At 37.6% G+C, this 25,599-nt stretch overlaps 2 protein-coding genes across 3 annotated transcripts in view; one reads left to right on the top strand and one right to left on the bottom strand.

The window, feature by feature from the left end:
- CNIH4 (cornichon family member 4) overlaps positions 1 to 7,893 on the top strand; it is a 31,688-nt gene extending 23,795 nt beyond the window's left edge. Inside the window, exon 5 of the mRNA XM_004461919.4 lies at positions 1,510 to 7,893. Coding sequence (XP_004461976.1) covers positions 1,510 to 1,537 — 28 coding nt within the window. The 3' untranslated portion in view covers positions 1,538 to 7,893. The remainder of the gene's footprint in view (positions 1 to 1,509) is intronic.
- A 3,062-nt stretch (positions 7,894 to 10,955) lies between these two features.
- The window catches only part of WDR26 (WD repeat domain 26), a 39,736-nt gene continuing 25,092 nt past the window's right edge, over positions 10,956 to 25,599 (bottom strand). For both annotated transcript variants that reach the window (XM_004461922.4, XM_004461923.4), the window contains exons 9-14: positions 24,126 to 24,245; positions 22,006 to 22,151; positions 21,621 to 21,699; positions 21,262 to 21,391; positions 17,911 to 18,096; positions 10,956 to 15,646 (exon numbers count right to left, since the gene is read on the bottom strand). In XM_004461922.4, the coding sequence (XP_004461979.2) occupies positions 15,621 to 15,646; positions 17,911 to 18,096; positions 21,262 to 21,391; positions 21,621 to 21,699; positions 22,006 to 22,151; positions 24,126 to 24,245 (687 nt within the window). In that variant the 3' untranslated portion in view covers positions 10,956 to 15,620. The remainder of the gene's footprint in view (positions 15,647 to 17,910; positions 18,097 to 21,261; positions 21,392 to 21,620; positions 21,700 to 22,005; positions 22,152 to 24,125; positions 24,246 to 25,599) is intronic.

Here is a 25,599-nt window from a genome sequence, read left to right on the forward strand (position 1 = left end):
CCAAATCAGCAGTGTTAATGCAGGGATTTTATGATGCTGCCATCCCTTACATGATGCCTTGCACAGAGCAGACATTTAGCATTTGTTAAGTGGATTCAAAAGGAAAAAAGGCCTACCTTGAGAAATAATTAGAATAAGGTAACTGAGTTCATAGTCAGCATCTACAATACAGGTTACCAGAGGACGGGGTGGGGGGTAGGGAATGGGGAGTTAATGCTTACTATTTGGGCTGATGGTAAAGTTTTGGTAATGGATGGTGGTGATGGTACCTTGACATTGTGAGTGTAATTAACAGCACTGAATTACATATTTGGATGTGGTTAAAAGGGGAAATTTTAGGCTGTATATGTTAGAAGAATAAATATTTTTAAAAATGCAACATAGGACTGTACAGCTCAGTGACCCCAAAATAAATAAATAAATAATGCTCACCTTTAGAGAATGGTGGAATCAGTGCCTTGGGTTTTTGGTTTGGTGTTATCCTCGTAGAATCTGGGCTCTGTAGCTTACTATATAACCTTGGACAAGTATCTTAACCTCTTTGGTCCTCAATTTCTCATCTGAAAGTGGGATATGAATAGTCCCTACTTTATCAGATTGTGATGTGGACTAAATGAGGTAATGCATGTAAGGACATTTGGTTTGTCCTGGCCCATAGAAACACTCAAATATCTTTAAAAAACATAAGCACCTCGGTTAACCTGTGTTGTGTACAGACTATGTTTACTATTATTAAATTTGGATGACTTATCATTTATACCACTAGTAATGTATGGGAATTTCTGTGTATTTCAGTTATTTGATCTCAGCAAAGCAAGGCTGAGCCCAGTATTTAAAAGTAAATGATGGTTTTGTTATTGTTTAACTGTGGTGGTTTTATTAGAGTATTGAGCGAATGCTTTGTGTCAGACACTGAGATGACACAGGAGCAGTGCAAAATCCCTACAGGAAAGGCTGGTGGCTTGGTAATAGCAGCTCATGGGGTGTAACACTGGAGTGTGGAAACGATGACACCTCAGTCCTGCTCTCTTCTCAGAGGAGCTTACAGTCCAGTAGTGGAGACCAACATGTAAGACAGAGCGTGCAGGCAGAGGGCTTCTGTGGAAGGCGGCTGTGCGGCTGCACGGGCTGAGAGACCCGCTTCCCAGAGGAGCAGCCTCACCTCTAGACCGCGGAGCCTGAGCAGGGACGCACTGGGTTGGGGGTGGACTGGGGAGGAGGGATCCCAGGCACAGGGGCAGCACGCCCGAAGATCTGCTGGAGAATGAAAGTGTTCTTCTGGACGTAGTCTATTTTTCCTAAACTATAGCCCACCGTTGGTTTTAGGGGTTTTAGATTGCACCCCCATCCCAGCCATGCCTTATTTGTAAAGATACTTAAGTATAAAGGGTTGTCTTTTACTCACATTAGTGCTTCTTGCTGGGCCTAAGGGATACAAGTCTGGAAGGACCAGACTCTGTAGAAGCATTCCTAGACAACATGAGTAACATTCCTTTCTTCTCTCCACAGTATGATCTTAGCTTTGATAAATGACTGAAGCTGGAGAAGCCACGGTTGAAGTCAGCCTACACTACAGTGCACAGTTGAGGAGCCAGAGACTACTTAAATCATCCTTAGAACCGTGACCATAGCAGTATATTTTTTCCTCTTTGAACAAAAAACTATTTTTGCTGTATTTTTACCATATAAAGTATTTAAAAAACATGAATTGAGTTTTTGTAGATTTCTGGTTCTCAACTTTAATCCAAACCCAGACAGAAACCCCAACATGTGAAGGTGTTTTTTTCCTCATCTTTATGTTGAAGATGGTTGTTTGTGTGTGGAACAGGACACTACCATTCTAGCCTTGTATGCCAAAGAAATAGAAGGCATACCTTAAAGGAGAAACTTAAAAGTAGATGAGCAGAGCTGCTCTTCAAGTCTACCTAAAAGTCAGACTACAAACAGTGCTGTTACATGGAGAAAGGAAAAAAAAGAAAGTGAATTGCCCCCCTTTTTTTGCCTATATTATGGCCGCTTCATATGTTTACAATGGTTTGAAGATTTATAGGGCTGTCAGCTAACAGTCTTTTCACAAAGATGTTAATAGAAAATGACATTAAAATTTTTTTCATTGCAGAATCTGTGAAACCTTATAAGGCATTTGTCAAGGTACAGTGTAATTCCTGTTTATAGGAAGGAAAAATAAATAAAAACAAAGTTGAATCAAGAGCTTTCATTAAAAAGCTGCTGCTTCCACAATCACCCTCAAACCCATGCAATCCCACTGGCTCTTGCCAGGTCTTGTTTTTGTATTCGTAATTGTTCTAAGAAGTATTTTATCTATCTGATATACATATTTTAAGCTGGCCCTCAACCACTGAGCCACATCCACGCTCCTGAGTTTTTTTTCCTTTATTATTTTAGTTTTAGAACACACCGGAAACCGAACCCAGGACCTCCCATGTGGGAAGCAGGCACTCAACCACTTGAGCCACAGTACTCCCTCTGCTCTATTTTTTTTTAAAGAATTATTATCTCTTCCCCCCGCCAACTCCCCTCCTGGTCTGCTTTCTGTGTCTGTTTGCTGTGTGCTCTTCTGTGTCTGCTTGTCTTCTCTTTAGGTGGTACTGGGAACCGATCCTGGGGCCTTCTGGAGTGGGAGAGAGGTGCTTAAGCTCATGCACCACCTCAGCTCCCTGGTCTGCTGCGTCTCTTACGATTGGCTCGCCTCTGTGTCTCTTTCTGTTGCATTATCTTGCTGGGCCAGCTCTCTGCTCGGGCCAGCTCACCTTCACCAGGAGGCCCTGGGAATCAAACCCTGGACCTCCCACATGGTAGACGGGAGCCCAGTCACTTGAGCCACGTCCACTTCCCTCTGCTGTATTTTTAATGGGTTTGGAGAGGTGATGTCATAGAAGAGGCTTATCATATGAGGCATAGAAAATATTTAATGTCAGTGAAATTGAACCTGTTAATGCTTTCTTTGGTGCCAGATTAACTCACTCTTTTGCCCTTATATACTAACCACTTTGTGGTTTGGAAGCCCCAGTATAGGCCACTTTGTGGATATAGCAATATTCAACAAAACTCTGTTCCTTGTGCTACATTTATAAAATCTTGATGAGAGCAGTTAACATTTTTGGTGTTTGCCAACTGTCATAGGGTAAAGTGAACTTGGCAGTTCATCTTCAGTCCTAGTTTGTGCATTAATGTTGCTATCTTAAGCATTGGCATTTAGGCAAAACATGACGGTGTTTTATGTTAGAGTTCAAAGGGATTATTATTTACTCTGGTGAGAGAATTGGCCTGCTAAACAATGTGTTTGGTCATCAGAAAATCAATGTAACGTGTCCTGTCAACCCTGGCCTAGGTGTAGCCTTGGCAGATGCGAGGATCCAGTAAGCTAAACACCCTGTACAGACAGACCCACGCTTCAGCGGGAGGCAGCACGCGGCTCCAGAGCAGCAGCGTGCCGGCAGGGACAGGGAACGTCCTGCAGCCTTGGGTTCAGAGATGGCCCTTGTGGCAATCTCATGTTTCTGCTGGATGAAGGGCCAAGAAACCGTAACAAAAATTGCTTGGCTGACAGCTCTCTTCCTCATCTTTCTCACTGAGGCACCTCCCTCTGTTTAAAAACCAGCCCCTTTGCTTTGCCTTTTCCCCTAACTTCCAGTGACTCTTAATGTTCTGCTTCAGAATTGAAAGTCGAGAAGCTGCTGGACAGCTTAAACTTAACAGCTGAGCGACAAGCAGAACCTTTAAGAAGCTCAAAGGTAGTGGGGAACTTTTGGTCAAAATGTCTAATCCTCATTCAAGACTCCTTAATAGCCAAAATAGAAACTCATGTTTTTGAGCTGTCCGTTTACCTGTTGTCAGGCATACGTTGCTGAGGCTGAGCAAACCAGAAAGGTGCGTTTATAACAAAGGACAGGGACTTTATTTCTGAAATGTTTACATTTAAAATAAACAACTTTTCTTTCCTGTATTGCTTGCCTATCCAAGTCCGGAAAGGGGGTAACTCTAGTTTGTTTTTATTTTAGAGGCTTTTCTAAAAATGATGAGAAAGGGGAAAAGTCAGCGCTGACTTTAACAGCTGTGCTTAAGGTGGTGAGGCTAATTGTCTGTGCTTTTCAGAGGTTGTGGAGTGGCAGAGCACCTGGGTCCTTTAGTTTAAACTCACCTTAAAGTTGGAGGAGGAGGCTCTGATGGACTGCCTGGGCCTCCTGACAACGAGCGTCTGGATCCGGATGTTCAGTCCAGTGTCCTCCTCCCTGAGCCCTCCCTGACGGTGATAACCCGTTCCTCCCTCCAAGGCAGTCCCCAGGGCCCGCCAGCACACTGCCGTGCGGTGCTCCTGTAGAGTGCCGTGCTTAGGCGTCGTTGTTCCTTGCCTTCTTCGTCCTTCCTTTCAGCAGTAGTAGGCGTTCTTGCTAAGCAGTGAAGTTTCAGATGAGAGCTGAGAGGCAAGATCTACGACGCAGCTCGTGCAGCAAAGCCTCGCGGGCTCCCTCACCTGCCTTTCTTGCCACAAGTGGCAGTGAAATGAGTCCAAATCTGCATCCTCTGGCCTGGTCTTACTTTGAAGTTGAAAGCTAAGAAAGCTTCCCATGGTACTTCTTTCTGCTTTCTATCTGGTATTGTAGTTATTTCTGTATTTTATCCCTCCCGCTAGACTGTACACTCTTGGAGGGCAGAGCACATTCTTTTTTAAAAATTTTTATTTTTTTATGAAGTGTTCTCACTTTTTTTTCCCATTTATTTTTCTCCCCCCCCATTGTCTGCTCTCTATGTCCATTCACTGTGTGTTCTTCTGTGTCCCCCTGCATTATCAGGATTATCACGCAGCACTGAGAAACTGCGTCTCTTTTGTTGCGTCATCTTGCTGCGTCAGCTCTCCATGTGTGCAGCGCCACTCCTGGGTGGGCTGTGCTTTTTTCACGCAGGGTGGCTCTCCTTGTGGGGCGCACTCCTTGTGTGTGGAGGACCCCTATGCGGGAACACCGCTGTGTGGCACGGCACTTCTTGCGTGGCAGCACTACGGGTGGGCCAGCTCCACACAGGTCAAGGAGGCCTGGGGATTGAACCCTGGACCCTCCATATGGTAGACAGACGCTCTATCAGTTGAGCCACGTCCGCTTGCCAAGAGCACATTCTTAACTTCCATTTGTATGTCTTTTCTGCTGTTCCTGGTACCTGCCACAGGGCCTTGCACATAGAAACAATAAGTGGTGGTTGAATAGACAAGTAAATCTGTGTTGTTCTTGCTCTTTCGGTCAGGAGTCTAGCTGATGTCCTTAAAGTCAAAGAATTTGAAGAAGCGATGAACAGCCTAATCAAACCCCACTCACTATCTGTTTGCAAGCAGTCACACCATGAAATCTTCCTAGACATGCAAGGCTAGTAAAGAAACTGCTGTATTTGAGACTTATGAAATCAGCTTCCTCAAAAGTATTATTTTGTCAGAAGTAGTTGTGAAAAGTACCATGTACTGGGTGTAATTAGTTGTCCTCAAAATCTAAAACGTGTTCTAATAGATAAGAAATAGGAAGCAAGATAGAGAAGTATGCTTATTATTTAGCTCAGCTATCTGAGTATGTGCTTTAAACCAAATATGCTGTTTTCTTATGTAGGATAACAAAGATTGAAATATTCTTGGTATGGTGAAACTTCAGTTAACAAGACTGTCTGGGGGTTTGCTAGAGCAGCCTTTTGGTTTTAAGCCATATTTTTCATGAAGATATAAAAGTTTGTAGCCAACTTTTTTCCTTTGGTTAAATGAATACAAACTAATGACTGAGGATAAAAGCCTTAGGATTATCATCCTGAACTGCAGTAATCAAAGGGATTGTTGAGGGAGCTAACTTGGTGGTGAACTCAAGTTGCTCTGTAGAATAAATTCCTTGGTAAAAGTGGCTTTTGTCTTCAATTACTTCCTTCTGACGCAGGGTGGGGAGAAGTGAGTAGGTGTACCGTGGTCAGAATCAGCTGATGAGAACTCAGAGGTTTGACTGTGGCTTCCTTTTGCTGTGCATTTGGTTTGCTGTATCCGCTATGGAGCAATCTTGTTTTAATCTGTCTCACTTCCCATTAAACATTAGAACCTAGTCAAAACGTGAGTTTAACACATACTTTCACAAATACAAATTCCTATTCTCTGATAGAGCACCTCGTGTGTCTGATATTGAATAGCTATGGTAAGTTTTGAGCTGTACAACCCCACTCTCCAGCCATCTCTCATTCCTAGTTTACCTATAAGGGCCCCGTGCTTCCTTAGAATCCCAGTTTGATCTTGACTCAGTGGACTTGGTTTCATCTTATATCTGCTATTCTAAGAACCATATACTTTTGGGGCAAAAGGCTGGACCTTGTACACGGAAGGAGTTTGAATCCCTCCTTTGTCCTTAAAGTTCATTTCATTCAAATTGATAACCCATGAGGGAAAGGAAGATAGAACATGGAGTCAGGTTTTCTCCAGGGCTTGATGTCCCATTTCTTGATCAGCAGCCTATTTCATAGATGGAATGCAAACTGCATGAGAACTGAGTATAAGGGCTCAATTGAGTTTGGCTGCCACTAAATGTACTATATCACAAAGTGGCCTGCAGGGCAAAGCTAATGCTCTGGTTTAGCTCTACGTAAATGTTGTATAACTTTTCAGAAGAGAATGACAGGACTAATCTGTTACTTGATAATTTTCTGCTTTACCAGCTACAGTAATCAAAAGGCATGTTCTTGGAGAGCGGATGTAGCTCAGTGGTTGAACACCTGCTTCCCATGTATGAGGTCCTGGGTTCAATCTCCAGTACCTGCTAAGACAAACAAAAAGACATGTTCTTAATCCATTCCTGTTGGTGTGGACCCATTGTAAAGAGAGCCTTTTGAAGATGTTCTTTTTATTTATGGTGTGGCCAGCTGAATCAGATTGGAATTTAATCTGAATTACTCCAGTCCTTTATAAACAGAATGAAATTTAAGTATATAGAGAAGAAGCCATAGAGGAGTGGAAGTGGAGGTCTGCAGGGCCTGGAAGATGCTGCCATGTGCATCGCCATGCAACAGAAGACCCAAGGACCCAGGGCTCTGGCAGCCCACCCAGCAATGTCTCAGTCTTCAGGGGAAGGCCTTGCCGTGCTGACATCTTGATTTTGGACTTCTAGCCTCAAAATGTGAGCCAATAAATTCTCACTGTTTAAGTCAACAGATTGTATGGTATTTGTGATCACATCTGAGAGATTATGAAACTTCCTACTCTGTTTTGAAGCAAATCCCAGACATCGTTACATCTGTTAACATTTTAATATGTTTCTTTGTAAGATAAAGGTTCTTAGACCCTGCTCCCCTTCAGCACAGCCATACTAGCAAAGCCATACATAAACTAGTGATTACTCAGTATCAAATATTCAGTTGGTTGGTTCACATTAGGATCCAAACAAGGTTTGTACATTTTATTTGGTTAATGTCTCGAGTCATTTATTAGGTTCCAACTAAACAGTTAAGAATCACTAAAAGTGGGCCCTCAAACTTTGTATCTGTCTTTGATAAGTTTCATATGTCAATTTTTATTCCAAGTGGCCATGCATAGTCCAATGGAAGACTGTATGGTTTAGGGTTGAAAACATGACCGCTGAGCTCAGAGGCATCTTATTTTGAGCTGTAGCTCCTTTAAACGAGTTAATTTAAGCCTATTTCTGTCATTTGTAAAATGGGGATTAGAGTGTCTACTCTATAAAGCTATCCTGAGAATTAAATTAGAATGCATATAAAGTGGCTCATCTGTACTGACTGGCCTGTAGTAAACACCCAATATTAGCTCCTAAGTGGCCCAAATGAATACCAGTTACTTATTAATGTTACTCAGTGACCAGATAGGTCTGTGGTATGTGTTTAATAAATGTCTCATTATCTTTCTTGCTCCTGCTTTTAATTTTTGGTCTTGTTGCTAAAGTAATATAGCACAGTCCGTGCCAGGCTGACAATATAAAATTAATGGGGGTGTTAAAAGAAATTCCAGGTCTGAAAGGGAGCTTAGAAATCTGAAATTTAGAAAAAGCCCCGAGTCTCACATGCACTTGAATTTAGGGGTTAAAAGCAGTCTTTGGTAGCCTCAGTGGCTTCAGAAGTATTACCTAAGTTGTGGCTCATGACAATTTCTAAGGCACATCTTCCTCTTGAGAGAGAAAAAAAAGCAGTGTTTGGAATCAGACGGGTTTGAGTCCCAGGTCTACCACCTATTCACTGTTATAATTTAAGTTTATTACCTGAAAAGGGGGGCGGGGGCACTAACACTTGCTTACAGATGTAAATGTTTAAATGAGATAAAATGTTTAGTGCTTAGCATAGTTTCCTGGCACTAAATGACAGAAAAGTTTTCATGTAAACTGCATGAATGGGGCAAAGCCCAGTTAAATATGCTTTGGGAGAGGATGGGGCATGTTCTGCTCGAGTTTTTCATTCTTGAACTACACGCTTTAAGATCCAAAAGATGTTTCATTTCATTCTTAATCAGAAAGAATTCTACCTTGCTACAAAAGAATATTTCAATCTCTTAAAAGGGCTTGTAGACCCCTCACATCTACTGCCAACAAATGGTGCTGGGGAAATTGGAAGTACATAGGCAAACGAAAGTGTACCTCTACCTCACATCTCCAACAAAAATGAACTCAGAAAGGACCAAAGACCTAAATAAAAGAACTAAAGCAATAAAACTACTAGAAGAAAACATAGGTGAATATTTTCAGGACCTCAGGCAATGGATACTTAGGTTTTATATCAGAAGCATAAGCAACAAAATAAAATATAAATTGGACTTAAAATGAAAAGCTTCAGTGCAAAGGAGCAGTATCAAGAAAATGAAGACAGGTGGCGGCAGACTTGGCCCAGTGGTTAGGGCGTCCGTCTACCACATGGGAGGTACACGGTTCAAACCCCGGGCCTCCTTGACCCGTGTGGAGCTGGCCCATGCACAGTGCTGATGCGCGCAAGGAGTGCTGTGCCATGCAGGGGTGTCCCCTGCATAAGGGAGCCCCATGTGCAAGGAGTGCACCCAGTAAGGAGAGCCGCCCAGTGCGAAAGAAAGTGTAGCCTGCCCAAAAATGGCGCCACCCACACGGAGAAATGACGCAGCAAGATGACGCAGCAAAAAGAAACAGATTCCTGTGCTGCTGACAACAACAGAAGCGGACAAAAGAAGACGCAGCAAATAGACAAAGAGAACAGACAACTGGGGTGGGGGGGGAAGGGGAGAGAAATAAAATCTTAAAAAAAAAGACAAGACAACCTACACAATGGAATAGTCGCAAACTATATCTGATAAGGGTTTAATATCCAGAATATATAAATAACTTACATAACAACAAAAAGACAAAATATCCAATTAAAAATTGGACAAAGGTCTTGACATTTCTCCAAAGACTATATACAATTGGCCAATAACCACATGAAAGGATGCTGAACTGTAAAAACTACAATGCACACTCACTAGAATGGCTATTAAAAATATAAAATACGGGAAGTGGATGTAGCTCAGTGGTTGAGTGCCTGCTTCCCATGTATGAGGTCCTGGGTTGAATTTCTAGTACCTTCTGAAAAATATGTGTTGGCAGAAATGTTGGAGAACTAGGAATCCTTGAGCACTGTTGGACTATAAAATGGTGTAGCCGCTGTGGAGTAGTTTGGCAGTTCCTTGGAAATTAAATTTGGAATTACTGTAGGACCTGGCCATCCCTCTCAAAAGCAGGGACTCAAACAGATATCTGCACACCAATGTTTATAGCAACATTACTCAGAGTTGCCAAAGGCTGGAAGGAGCCCAAATGTCCGTCACTGATGAAATGTATGAACCAAATGTGACAAATGCATCATATGGAGTATTCAGCCCTTAAACGGAATGTTTGATATGTGCAACACAATGTATGAACCCAGAAAACATGTTGAATGAAATGAGCCAGGCACAAAAGGACAAATACTGGCACTGTTTCTTTTTGGATGATAGAAAAGTTTTGGTCATGAATGGGGTGATGAAAGTACAACACTGTTAATATATTTAACACCATTGAGCTGTATACTTGAAAGTGGTTAAAATGGAAATATACAGGGTTTCATATGTTGCCACAATAAAAATTTTTAACAAAAAGGGAGGAGGGGCTTTTAGAAAGTTCTTTTGTTGATCATAAAACCAGTAATCACATCAGAAAAGGAAATTAAAACAATTGAAAGTTTGCTGTTTGTTCTTTTCTATTTCCTGCATTAGTGTAATTACATGCTGACTTAATATTTTTCTAACTCTATGATCACACATAGTAAGCTCACTTTAATAATAAAATTGATTAAACAAGTCTGAAGGAGAACAATCTGCTGTCACAAAACCAATGACAGACAAAATTCCTAAAGTAGTGACAGGAGGACAGAATGATTTTGGTTAAGTCCTTAAGGGTTTTAAATTTTTCTGGAAAAAAATTCAAGTAGAGGTCATTAAATGATGTAACTAAATATCACTAACTTTCCTTTTGCTTGGGTGGAAGAGAAATAGATTGTTTTAAAATATAATTCTGTACTGTCTTTAATATTTAGTAATATTAAAGTTGGGAAATTTTTTATACCTGATGCTATGATTTGGCATACAAATTTAGATATACATGAAGAACTTGACTAAATTAAACAAGTAGAAAAAACTCCCTTCTCGACCAGATGGAACTGCTCACCGTGACCGGCACATCACAACTGCCAGAGCAGTGGGTGGTAGCGGGCAGCACCACCTCGCACGGCTCCACAAGGGGGTAACGGGCTGCCAGAGTACATTTCTCCACTTTACCCACTATTGCACAGTAAGATAGTCCAAGACTAAGCATTGCTTCTTTAGATACAACTTGCAAACTCTAGGAAAATATAGGGAACTCTATAATTCACCATATCATTATTTTAGACAAAAATAGTACTATCTAAACACTTTAGAATAGGAGATTTAACACACCAAGAATTATTCATTCTGTTTATTGGATCGAAAGAAAGGGAATACAAACGGTTAAGTGTTGCGCACCCACATGGAAGAGGTGTATTAAAAACAAAAACAAAACCCAGTAAAGCAAATCAAAGCTAATGAAGTTTAAATTGAACAAAATTTTAGACATTTAATATACACATTTGTAAAATAAAAGTTAACAAAGGGTGTTTTGTAAATAGAACAAGTGAAAATAAATATCAGACACCTGACGTTTTTGTGCTTTAATGAAAGAATATAGCAAAGAAATTTAAACTACTAAATATAATCTGAGAGGAAGTTAAAAAAAAATAAAACCCCTCCCCCAATTTAAGAACACAATCCTTTGAAATATTTAATCAGTCCATAGCAAATAGTCATTACATACCAAAAGCTCTAAGTGTTCACTAGTTCCACCACAACTCCATGTAAATCTTGACAATTTAGAAATCTTGAGATCAACACTTAAATTCTTTTCTTGATCTCTACAGCTTGGTTTGTAAGTACATACATGCTTTTGTGGATCCATTCCCCTCGCCACACACACACATTTTCGGAGCCAATAACATTTTTTTCCATCTGCCTAAAAATGTTACGATTCAGTTCTAGCACACTAACCCTGATCATGAAAATGTTTTAGGTTAAAGATGGGACACAATTTCAATCTTATAAAAATATACAGTATTAACCAAACCTTAAATTCAGAGAGGGCACTTCACACGTGCACAAGACTTTTAAAGATTGTAGTAAACTTGACAAGAACCTAGAACAGCTGTTTCCAGGATTTAAGTACTCCCTCTCTCCCACACAGACATACAACATACACACTTTTTTATGCTATTAGTCTTGCTGAATCCAGGTTTTCCGGATTAAGTAGATAGGGGATGGGTTTTTACAGTTTTTGTTTTTGCACCTATTGGGCAGCTACTATAACAAAAGCTTAGCAACACTGAAAATTTTCAATTAAGTTCACCCTGTTTTTAGAAAGTGTCTAAGTGTATACGTAAATTCACCTATTCTTTTAAAGTTAGCAGTTTATATTAAATCAGGTATGGTTTTGAAATGGAAGCAGTGTTTTGGAGAGCAACTCAAAAGGAGCATTGCTAAATTCTAAATGAGAATTTAAAGTAAAACTAAATATATTTATACACTTCAGAGATGGGACAAAAAGGATATTAAGAAAAATATCTTCTTTCCTCCCCATTCAAAAGCAGCCATTCTTCTGCTGTGAAAGAAACTGACATGGATTTTTTTCCCTTTCAAGAGATGTACGACATATTTACCCACTGTGAGGCAGAGGTGATAGGGTCAGTTCTTGTTTGCGGGAACCAACATCCTAAAAAAGATTTCAAAATGGGGAGGGGTGGGAAAGAAGGATTTTCTATTAATGCCATGGAATGCCACTAGAGGCAGAACACTCATCTAATAAAAAAAATCACCCTTGATTACTTGTGTGATTTCATCAAATTAATATTGACAAAACTGGACTTTTTCTTTAGACTAGCAGGCTATTTTAATCATATAACTTATATTTAAAGTTTGGGAATCCCTTTTTATTCTCCCACCCACTATAACAAGCCAATTGGTTGGGACATGATAAAATTTCCTGTTTCAACTACTTACCTGGTTTAATAGGACTCATTTACCTGGCTAATAAGAAAAACAGAAATGTAGCTGGCAAGAATATTAATAAACTACAAAAACCAGAACTAAAGCTTTGCCATCCTTCCCAACTAATTCCCCACTCTAATTATCACCACCCACACACCACTCTTTATAAATCCCCCAATCCAGTATTTTACCAGTAATAACCAATTATTTGGAGGAAGAAGACATTTAATTTCATACTTGCTCTAGCCCTTAATCAATGAACAACAAAAACATTTTTAAGCACATGGAAATGAGCCTACTAACCTGATTTTTTTGGGAGCCAAAATCTCCACTCTAATTGTTCTAAGTGCAAAAAGTATTGGTACTTTTCAATTTATACATTTGTTAGTATCTCGTGGCTGGCTTGATAGTATTCTCACTTTGCTTTTTCTCCTAAGCCTACTATAGCCTATAGCAGTATCAGAAGTTTTCAGTTAATAACTTTGCATTAGAAAACCATCATCAGGTTCTTTATACCATAACATCCTAAGTTTCTTCACCATTTATTTCATCTTTCTAGCACAGTCACTGCACGGCAAATGTATGAAACAGACGTTTACAGCAAATTGGCACAGCAAAGTACCAGTATATACAGGAAGCTGCCCGTTTCAGACAGACCTGGGAAACACTCACCTAAGCCTCTATAGAAACCTTTGCATAGTTGTTACTCCATCTTAATGGAGTTATGTTCTTGTAAAATGTGCCTTTTACTCCACCTTTTTAAAGTATTTTTAACTGTACTTCAGAAGCACTCTGAAAACTCAGATCTAGTGGTAGCTGGGTGAAGCATATAGAATCTGAGTGCCAAATAGCCCGAATGGGCACAAATCTCAGTAAATGTTACAAATGTACCAGAGCACACTGCAGCCAGAATTGCAAAGAGCAGTGGAGTTTCTATGCCCACATTTTGTTAGTGATGTTACTATTGAGACTGGGGTATTAACGGCTTCAGGGTATACATGAATCACTTAAAATATGGTTTTAACTGTACTGAGGTAAAGAGAAGTTGCCACTTAATTATATACAGTTACCAATGAAAAATTTTATTCAAGCTTAAAGTAAAAAGTAATTTTAGTTAAGAAAAATGAAGTACCAGATAAACTGTAACATATTTTAACTTAGAATTATCAAAACAGGAATTCTCTGATTCTTTAAGTGGTGGTCTCTGCAAATGAGCTTAAAGAAATCTTTACATACCAATTTGATAAAATAATCTGCTGACCACGATCTATCATTTTCTGTTATGAAATTTTGGGAGAATCCATGCTATTTTAAGGCCAATTTTGTTTTTTTCCTTTCTTCTCCCTTTACCTGATTTTCCCCTTTCTCCCTGCTGCCATCACTACTCCCTCCCCCAACCATGGAAGAATTTCTGACATCCAAGCTTTCTCTTCTCTTGTGCATTGGGTAGGAGTCTGTGTGTGGTAATAAAATATGGACTTGACTAGGTCTAAAGGGGAACTTAAAAGACTTGCTTCACCACGATCTTATTTTATTTTGGAGTATCCCCACTTCTTTCCCAACAAAGCAACTGTGGTCACCACATTTATCTTCTACAAGAAAGGAGGGAATTTCAAGGGAGACTAAATATGTCATATTCCTCTGTTGAGGTTTAAAAGCACAATGTGAACATCAGGCTTTTGGCTTACTTTAAATGTGAAATTCTCAAAATTAAAAGTGCTTTTCCATGTAGGAAACCTTTCTGTATACTAAAAGGGGAGGGAAGAGGGAAAGCCTATCCACAGCACCAGTTTAGAATGAGGTTCAGTATGGCAATATCTGAAAAACTGAGAAAGTATATTCTTTAAATTTATGTATTCCTAGATGTCAAAATATTAAGGGCAGTAACGGGCAATGACTATGAGGTTTTAATCGCAGCTTAAGTATGTCTGTAACCTGCTGTATCCTTCTAACAATCTCAGTTATACTATAAACTTCCCAAGCAATTTTATCTGCTGAGTTCTACTCTTTTGATCACACCAAAATGATTTCCCAAGTTGAGAACAACTTGGAATAAACTTTATTGAATACCTAAACTGACTACTGATCTCTCACGTTGGTATGTTAACATTCTTTTTAAATCTTGAATTTCTTCAAGATCAGGTATGATGTTTCTTTAGGAATAAAACAAAGGGGAATAAACTTCAAAGTATTACTCTTAATTTCCTGTGTAATGTCCTTCCAAGCACTGTTTCTGATCGTGTCTCAGATGGTACTCCAGAAGAGCATCAGTTATACTGCATATCTAAGTCATAGAGGAAACTGTTTTTAAGCTGGTTTAGATTCCAAATGTATACAAATGAAGTCACTTTAATCCTATAAATACTTCTTAATTTATTTTTAAAAAATTGTGCTGTTAACCCTTTTACGGGGCAACAAGCTATGTGAAAAGTACAAAACTTTTTGTCAAATGTAATATTGAGAGTGCTTTTGACATAGTTCACTGGTTTGTCATCTGGATCAGTATATACTGTGCAACGGGCAAGGCTAGAATCCATGAACCAAGCTGCAAAGATCTCAAGCTAAATAAGGCGGAAAGATTTGGAGAAACAAAAGAAGGAAATTCTTTCCTATCCAATGTATACTCTTCAGACTAATGCACTCTTTCTATCAAGCCTTCTAAACTGTTAAATAAAGTTTTCCAAACAAGCATTTGAACTTCATTACACAGAAGAGCAACAAGAATGGTATCCCGCCAAACAAAAGGCGAGAGGGCAAAAAATATATATACTGAGTTCAATGGGTAAGCCTGAATGTAGCACAGTTCTTCACAACCGATGGGGGATAATTCAACATGGTGTCCAACAACGTTCTAACGACGTGCTTCATCTCAACTGGTTACTATGAAGCAAGGTGTAAATGTTTGGCCCCAATCGGGCTTCAGAAATGGTTCTTTTTTTCATGACGAGCATGTCTGTCCAGCTATCAATCATGTTTGTTTGCACCAAATCCCAAGCCATTAAAATACGACTAATTTTAATTTAAACAGAAGTCGTCTGCTCCAAATTCTCCATCAACTATCCATGCTACTGCATTCCTCTGAGTGAAGACAAGATGAAATGTGTGGGAGGCGAGAAAAAGGGGGGGGGGGGGGAGAAAAAAAGTTACCAGTTAGAAAGTTTTAAAATCAGCATCATGACAATTACAAAATATAGAAACACTGAAAAATAATCTCATCAAAGCGGATTATTGATAATTTCAACAGTCATTACTACAATGTGTCTACATCATGTCTTAGAACATTTATTACAGCCTATACTCATGATCATTTCAAATAATGGTGAACCTAAATGAATAATCTCATCCTTTTAAGCGAACCTTGAAATATTTATACATTATAGAAAAATTTTTCTGATAACTTACAATAAGAGGAAAGACAGATCTGGCAGTCTAAGTTGGAACTCTGCATTCTAACTATGCATTTGTTTATTTCTCCTTTCATTCATTCTGTTTGGCATTCTGTTTCACCCTACTCTGTGTGTATGTTTGTAACAGCTTTATTGACATTTAATTCATATACCTTAGAATTCACCCAAAGTATACAGTTCAGTTGTTTTGAGTATATTCAACAGAGTTTTGTGGCCATCACCACAATCAATTTTAGAACATTTTCATTACCCATTACCAGTCACTGCACAGCCATAGCAACTACTTATCTACTTTTAGTCTCTACAGATTTGCCTATTCTGGATTATTTCATATAAATGAAACTATACAATATGTGTTTTTTTGTGTGATTAGTTTAATGTTTTCAAAGTTCATCCATGTTCTAGCATGTACCAGTACCCCTAATCCATTTTGTATATCCCTGAAACACATATGCACAATTTATAACTCTTACTTAATAAAAGGAATGCAAAGTCTCTCTTTGGAAATGAGGTCAGGTGAAATATTATTTAAATGACTTACAGTATCTGAGGGTTTTTATATTTGAATACCATTCTCTTTAACCTCATCTATATTTTTCAAATTTTAAATTTTGAACAGGAATTACTTTAATTAGGAAAAAATGTTTTCAAGGGGGGGGAAAAGGACTCCAGAAGATACCTGCATAAAAGACATATACCCAAATGCCTTGTTATGTAGAAACTGTTTTCCTATTTCATGTGAAAATGTGTATCTTTTAAGGGCTATACCCATGTTGCCAAAACTGAACGGAAAGCTGAACAGGACACAAATCTTACAAATGAGTCAAAATTTGACTCACCCCTCATAGTAAGCAAAAAGTAGTACAACTCTCGTTCCAATGCAGTGGAGGCAAAAATACAAACATATCCTCAAAGGTATCTCAAAAAAAAATCCACCTACTCAGTAAATCTACTACTATATACCTAAATAGTTTTCTATTTCTTCAAATCAAATATGCCTAAAATGACTACTAAAATTAGAATAGTGCATGTAATCACAGTTGTAGCTATATAAAGAAAACCTGTCTATCTGTTTCTAGGTTGCTTCCTTGTGAGGAAACGAAGCATTTTACTTGCTCTGCTTGAAAAAAGTGTTAAGTCATTTACCTAAAATTTCTCATCATTTCTTCTCTCTAGTATTAATATGCTCAATTTAACACTGGTCTTTAACTGTAAGCTGTCTGCTTTGGGCTCTCTTCATCACCACGCATTTCAAAGTAGGGGTAAAAACCTTTCAGACCTAGATCTGACTATCTCACAGCTCTCAACAAGTTAATTACCCTTGCTGTGCTTCAGTTTCCTAATTTATAAAAAATATGTCTCTTACAGGGCTATGGAAGACTTTTCACAACGTAATGCATATAAAGGACCTAGCGTGTTGCTTGGCACATAGGTACATAAAAATCGTAGTGCCCTTTTCTCTCCTGCTCCATCAAGCACAGCTCATGCTAGCATGTTACATGGTGTTGAGATTTTCTTAAAGAGTAAAATACATAATCAGTATTATTAAAATCTTCTAAAGTTGTTCAGAGAGAATACTGTACACAGACTGGCTAGTTCTCATGTGTACCATTAATTATTTCTCTTAAGTATAAAATGTTTCAATGCAATATTACATTTAGGTAGCATGAAGAAGCAAGACTTTCAGTAAGATTTTAAAAGTGACAATACTAAAGAGCTAACTGGATGTAAATGAGGTTGCATATTCCAGCTTATTCTCCCCACTAGATCTTAGAGTAAATGAACTTCTCTTGTGGGGTGAGAGAGGGCACAATCTCTCAAAATGGGAGAAAATAAATCATATACCACACTTTAAATAAATTACTGGAACTTTATAATAAGCAGGGCAATGTTTTCCTCTGGAGGAATCGCTGGAACATGGTGCAACAGTGTTACCTTCGATATTCTGGTGGTCTATAAAAGGCGCTGGTCCCCATATTCTAACAGTGCCGTCGTCGGAGGCGCTGGCCATCATGGATGGGATCTGTGGGTTCCAGCTCACACAGTTTACTGTGCGTGTGTGCCCTGTCAGCTCTGCAATTGGCAGCTCACTACGTTTGTGCCAGATGTAAACCTTGTGGTCTGAATAAACAGTAATTCAGAGAAAAGTTAGTCGTCTTACATGAACAAAAAACAACATATGACTTTTGATTACTCTAACGTAAAGGAGAATAAAAATAACTTGAATAGTTTAACAAATTACCATAGGAAGACATTTTAATAAAATACACATTTGATCATTTCCATTAAAGATGATCAGTTCTCATTAAGTCATAAAAAAAAAAAAAACTACCTAAAATATTCTGTCAATTCTGTTAATACATAATAAGGTCCTTGATCTAACCAGGATAGAGATGATAAACATTTGTCACTTGTCATTCTATGGAATCTTGAGGTGACAGACAAGCACTGTATCTAAGTTAAAAAATAACAACAAAGAAGATGTTAGCTAAACCTTTACTGAGTGCTAATAAAGTACTATGTACTAAGTTCTTTGTGCATATTAATCTTCATTACCACTCCATGAGGTATATACTATGCTTATCCTCTTTGGATGGGCCCTCGTTAAAGCACTGAGAGGTTAACTGACTTGCTCACAATCCACAGCGAATAAATAGTGAGGCTGGAATTCAAATCCAGGCAGCAAGGCTGGAGGGGCTACCTGTGAATACAGACAACTATCCCAGATCTGCATCATAAAAAGGCTTTGTGGGAGACTATTTATATATTTTGATGTGACCATCAACACCAACCTCCCACAACTTTGTTTCTTTGATCACATCTTCCACCTACCACTGACTTTAGGTAAGTTACTCACTGTTCCCAATTCTTCATCTGTCAAATGGGGATATGTACTTACCTTACTGTGTTATTGTGAGGATTAAATGATTTCGTGTATTAGCATGTGTTTTGAACAGACTAGAACACAGTAAAATATGTACTACTGTGAAGAGACAGTTAACTACACAAAGGTGATGGTTCATAAACAGAAGGCAGAACCTCAGGATGAATGAGACAAGCATTCAGCCTGATGGTGCGTCACGTGGAAGCACTCAGTGGGTGCGCTGCCACTGGGGAAACTTTAGAGAATGGCAAAAAGGTAATTATCTTGTGACTTAAGAATATGTGCTGGTTTCAAAACTTCAGACATAAAGATAAAAATCCAGGAATGTACTTCTATATTATATGTGAAAGAAAAGATAAGGACACTAACTGAAGATGCTGAATTTATCTTTCTAAGATATTGTTCAATAATTTTTGAAAATACTTTTTTTCCCTGCATAAAATGAAATTAGGAACAAAAAACAAAGCAAAGCAGATCAGCTTGGTTTCCTCTTCAACTGAAGAAGTCCACAAAGGGAAAGACTGTAGGCTTGAAAAGAATGACTGCAACTGAAATCATTTTATATTTGGAGGAAAATTCTTTTAAACACATAAACAAGGAAGGTATTTTCTGAAGAGACAGGAAAAATTAGGATTTGAATTAGCCAACGTCAGAATGACAAGCTTATGATCAAGCTCTGATTGCTGTATCAACCTGAGAAATCCAGTGTTTATTCAAAGGTTAGAAATAAGTCTAGTTTTTCTATATATTGCTAGCACAATGAAAAAGCTAAATAACAGCATAACTTTCTTGGGGGAAAGGTTTTTTAATTGTTTTATTTTATATTAGCATTCAACATATGTGGGGATTTGGAGGGTCCTTGAAATATATTCCTTGAAATTAACAAATTACTGTAATCATCATGGTAGGTAATATATTCACTAGATCCAACTAGCATTCAAAACATTTTTAGAATCATTCTAAAAAGACGACTATTTCTTTACTTCTTAGTTTTATTTTATTTTTAGCCCCAAACAGAATATAATATAGTTCAATTACGTTATTCACCATGCTTAGTTCTAAGTTAATTTGGGCTTTATTAAAAAAAAAAAAAAGACTGCCATTACTAGTGGTAATGGTAGCCATACATATTTTTAAGCACCTTTAGGGTATGTTATTTTTACAAAAAGCTGGGGGATTCTGTGGGGGAAAACCCACCACAAGCAGGATTCCAGGTTATCGGGAGAGAGGAGGAAGAGCTAAAAGGCAAGTGGAAGGTTCAACATATTTAAACCATGGGAAAATTCAATTAGAAACCAATGATTTTGTCTAATTTATGTATCTTAAAAAAAAAAAAAGGAAACCAATGACCATGACATAATTAAACTAACAGGTAAAAAATAATCTTTGACTGGAAAGCAGTGAATTTATAATTGTTAGCCAACAAGCCACTCTTCTCACAATCTTGCCTGATGTGATTTTCTGGGTCAAGAAAGGAACAGATAAATTCATAGGCTTTATGTAAAAATCTAAAGCCCTATATGTCTCTTTGTCCTAAACCTTAAATATTCTTTATTCACAATGGAAACACTCATAGGTCACTTTGGGATCCTCTTAGCTACTGAGATCAGTTTTTGTCAAGATAGGGATAATACCATGCATTACAAAAAAGGGAACAAAACCAAAAGTCTTAACCAACATAATCCAATTCCTTGATTTATCCTACAAAACAGAATCAGTGTATTTAAGAGTGACAAATAATTTGCTGTGTTGAATGTTATGTTCCTATTACCTTAAAAAAAATGCACTCAACTTTCATACTGCTTCACTCATCTGTACTTTCATATTTTAAACAATTCATATTTTTATTGGGCTAATTACTTTAGGCATATGCTTTCCTGAAATATGGATGTTTGCAGACTGGAAAATAATACATTTATTTAAAAGGGAAGGACAGACAATTCCGGTAATCTCAGCTTTTCCTAAATTATAAGAATTATCAAACTGAATCAATCTCTTTGGTGGCTTAAATACTGAAGATCTAATGATAATGAATTGTGTCCAAGTTCAGGTAAAACATAATTAATTTAGACTTTCTAAGATACTAACTGCCCTCTGAAAACCACCAGTCCCATAAAAACGTGAGTCAACATATGAAAGTATAATGATTTACCTGACCTTGATTTGTTATATGAACCAAAATACCTCCACATGGCCAGAATATGCACTATTAGATCACAACAGTAAGAAGGGCTCAAGTCATTCCAAAAAAGAAGAAATTAACAGTGTAAAGATAAATGATTTATACAAATTTTAACCTAATATCTTGACTTTGTTTTGAGACATGACTACCTTCAGAAAGTGAGAAAATTAAAAAACTTTAAATTCAATAGATGTGAACTGAGAGTGACACAAATTTTTACCTTCACTGCCACTAGCGATGAAGTCTTCATTATGGCCTCCAAAACATGAATGAATTGTATAAAACCCTTGTGTAACACCTTGATACTTTCTTACTAAAACTCTGTCTTGCAAGTCCCATAAATGAACTCCCTGCAGGTGAAAGAGAATATAGGTATTTATTTAGCCTCAACTCAAAAAAATTTAAAAAGTAATCTGTGAATATCTCTGTCTGATGGAACATTTTCATTTTCTATTAGCCAAAATGCCAAAGTTCTGATAAACTTATGGTTGATTCTGTATATTTAAGAAATGAATGCATGCAGTAAAATTCAGGGACAAGTAGAAATATTTGTCCTGAAAATTATATTAATAAACTTACCTGAGTTGCTACATTTAACAAAGCTAATCGGCCATTTTTTGAAATAGTAAAAGACATAATAGGATGATCTTCTTGTACTCTGTAACCAGAAAAAAAAAATTTATCAAAAGCAATGTAGTAAGAATCAAGATATTCAAATTATTAAATAGAAAGTATTCTAGTAATGCTACAGTTTTGCCTGCAATTGCTATTAACATATTTCAATGGAGAAAAAGAATTTGAGTTAATGATTACTATCATCTGACCATCAATCCATCAATCAAAAAAATCCATCAAACCCAAACCAAAAACAAAGTAAAAACTCTTCTTCTGAAAATCTAAGTCCCACCAAACATTTTAATAAAGATCAGATAACCATTGTTTAATGGAAACAAAAAATAGTTACATGTTTCTATCTGTAAGATCCTCGAAGTTATATCCCCGAATCCGCTGGTGTGTATCTGATGCCAGAACAGTCTTCCCGTCACTCAAGCACCAAAGGCATTGCACTCTCACCCCTTCCCAGGAGTCAAGGAGATTACCATCTAAATCCTGATCAGGAGAAAAGTACTATTAGTGCCACTGAACAGTGCCCAGAAATCAGAGAACCTAAAGCATCCCTTGCAACATCCTTCAGTAACAGGCTTGTTTTCTTGAGACTCATCTCAGCCTATTGTTCAGAAGTGTTTTTAATCATGACACTGAGTATAGGTCAAATCTTATTACGACATTAGATGGTGGTAGGGGGTGGATTCTGTAAACCTACTTCCCCTTCAATAATCTAATATGCATCAATAAATCAAATAGGGAGGCGGCTGTGGCTCAACTGATACAGTGTCCCCTTATACCATATAGGAGGTCCAGGGTTCAAATCCAGGGCCTCCTGACCCGTGTGGAGCTGGCCCACGTGCAGTGCTGATGCGCACAAGGAGTGTCATGCCACGCAGGGGTGTCCCCCACGTAGGGGAGCCCCGTGCGCAAGGAGTGTGCCCTGCAAGGAGAGCTGCACTGTGAGAAAAAAGCAGCCTGCCCAGGAGTGGCACCACACACATGGAGAACTGACACAGCAAGATGATGTAACAAAGAGAGACACAGATTCCCGGTGCCACTGACAAGAATGCAAGCAGACACAGAAGAACACACAGCAAATGGACACAGAGAGCAGACGGGAGGGAGGGGAGGGGGAAGAGGAGAGATAAATAAATAAAATATATAAATAATCTAAAAAAAAAAAAAGATTAAAAAAAATAAATACAAAGGAAGAAAGATTCCCTAATTTCCAAGTAAAAGTCTCACTTTTATTGGAAAATAATTCAAGCGTTACTTTAAAGTTCACTAAACTGGTATTTGTCCTATAATATTCAGAAGTTGTAATATGGAAAAGGGTTACTTAAAACATTAATTATAGCTTTAAACAGAACTTAGGAATCCACTATGACATTAAAAAAAAACTCCACTAAATTTGTAACATGTGCTACAAATCATAGCTCTTATACATTCGTTATCTCAGTGAAATATTTAAAGCCCTGAGAAGAATTACCAGCCCCATTTCACAGATGCAGGAACTTCCAAGTCCTGTATCCTAAGGTTTTAAACACTGTTTGAGACAGCAAAATCAGCAGAGCACAAGAATTTTCTTGTATCTGGGGAATTAAAAAATTCCTATAATTACAGTAAGATGAAATACTAGATTCCAGTTTCATGGCCAGCTCAAGAAAGAAATTAACTTTTTCTTAGGTGATCTCTAGCTACATATAAATGATTTGATGGGGTTTAATATCTCATTTAATTGAGTCTTTAAAAATAAATCTGAGAGTGCCTACTTGAACCATATTTCTGAGATCATGAGGTGTGGTATTCCATGTAGAATCTAGACAGAAAAGTAATGACACTGCATTTATATTATAATCCAGTTTGTTAGAAGACTTTGTTACTCATTTTTTAAAAAGTCATTCCAACAATCCAAGATAAACAGGGCAGGTACTGACCAAAAGATATTGCATATAAAAGCGGAAAAGTTCTCAGGCTGCACCCGTCAACACCTTAACTTCTCAAATATTTAAGACAAGTTACTCCTGAAATTGTTTTTTCATGCAAAAATTCAAAAGGCTAAAACATCAAAAGAAATTAAATACTAAATTTTTTTATTCCTATGAATTACAAACTTGTTTAGAAGAAAAAGGTTTAGTAAAATGATTTTTTACCAAACTCAAGGTCTATACTTTGTACACTTCAAATTGTAAAAAAAAAAAAAAAAAAAAAGAAATGTCTAAAAACTTGAATTTGTTCCTTAGTCATATTTCAGCTGTTCAGTATTCACATGTGGCTAGTGGCTACGCTACAGTTTTGAGATAGTGCAGCTGTAGACCATTTCTGTCATCACTGAAGTTATCATTGGATAGTACTTATCTAGGGATGGCAAAGTAGGTCTTCATATAGTATATAACAATTCAAGTGAATTCTGTATTTAAACAAAACTAAAGTTCCTTTTAAACAAGGAAATATTTGGAAAGGCACAATACTTACACACTGATAGAACTGTCCACGTTGACCCCCAGTAACAAAGCGTTTCCCATCTGGATTCCAAGCCACACTTGTTAAACTGTCTTCATGAGACTGGCTCATTTTCGTCCTTAGCTCTCCCGTCTGCAAAGAAATAAAAGCTTAGGATAAGACCTTCTGGATAGTCCCTAGAAGGAATGTGTAAAGAAAAAAAAAAAAGAATGGTAACTGGGATATCTGGTTAGTCTGTTATTCCTAATTGCAGAAATGAACTGTCTTAATTGGCTTTACAAAAAAAGATTATAGCACTCAGAAGAGAAATTAAGGACTTTAAGAAAAATGCAAGAGTTGAACAGGCAGAGGTGATGCAAATATTAGACAGGATAAGATAAATTCCAATAAAACTCATATCTTAAATCAATTACATTCATAATTGAAATTAACATGTAATTTTTCCCAAGCAAGATGATGAAAAGCCCAAGGCTATATATTCTGAGCGTCTACTTCTCAGTCTGTAGTTCATTATAAATTTTATTCTAAAATGCAGTAATAGCAATTTCTCAAAAACATTAATGGGTAGAAAAATAATAAACTAGGCTGAGGGTACAGGCAGTCTAAGTTATGCTAAATTTCATATTCAAGATGCTCAAAATGTAGTACGGAAGATGAGAAGAGAGAAATGAAAGTTATCTTTCTGGTAGAATTGTATTTCAATCAAGAGTAACAGAAAAAAAGGAACTCTGTACTGTCGAGCAGAATCATTCAAAAGCATTCTGAACTAAGCAATATTTAGTGCTATAATCCTCAGAAATCCTCCTGCTACATTTTCTAAGTTATTCAACTTAGAAGATAGACACATACCATTTAATCTAGTCTTGATTCCATTTGAATTAGACACAGGATCTGAGAAAAAGAGCTGCCCTTGGTATAATAAAAAGTACATGGGCATAATTTTCCTGTGAGAAATGGGTAATCAAAAGTAAAAATAAAAGAATGGAAAAAAAAAAGCATGATTAGGAAATGGGGTCAAGTAGAAAACTATCTAGTTTTCTCTTATACTGGGGGAAGAGGGGAGAGTTCAGCTATCTAAATCTTCACCCAAATTGTTAATTTCTCTCACCTATTTATACTTTTGGGGTGCCTGATATAGTAAAAAGCTAAAATAAAAATTTGTAAATACAAATATGCACATGCAACAGTTAATAGTCTTGGCATTTTCTATTTAAAAAAATGTTAAAAGTATGTTATCAAGGCAGAAATGGTCTTTTCTTCTGTTATGCAGAGTAGAGTAAATATATGAATATATTAAACTATTAGATTATTAGGAACCTACCTAAAAACACAAAGCAACTATTTGAAAACTGAGTAAAAGGTCATCCTTTGAGAATACGTCTAAGTATACAAAGTAATGCATAGTAAAGCAATGCTAGATAGAATATAGTTTAATTGTCCACAAATTTAAAATTGACTTAAAAGGAGCACACACAGGCACTATATA

Source organism: Dasypus novemcinctus, chromosome 13 (genome assembly GCF_030445035.2).
Source record: "Dasypus novemcinctus isolate mDasNov1 chromosome 13, mDasNov1.1.hap2, whole genome shotgun sequence".
Lineage (NCBI taxonomy): Eukaryota > Metazoa > Chordata > Mammalia > Cingulata > Dasypodidae > Dasypus > Dasypus novemcinctus.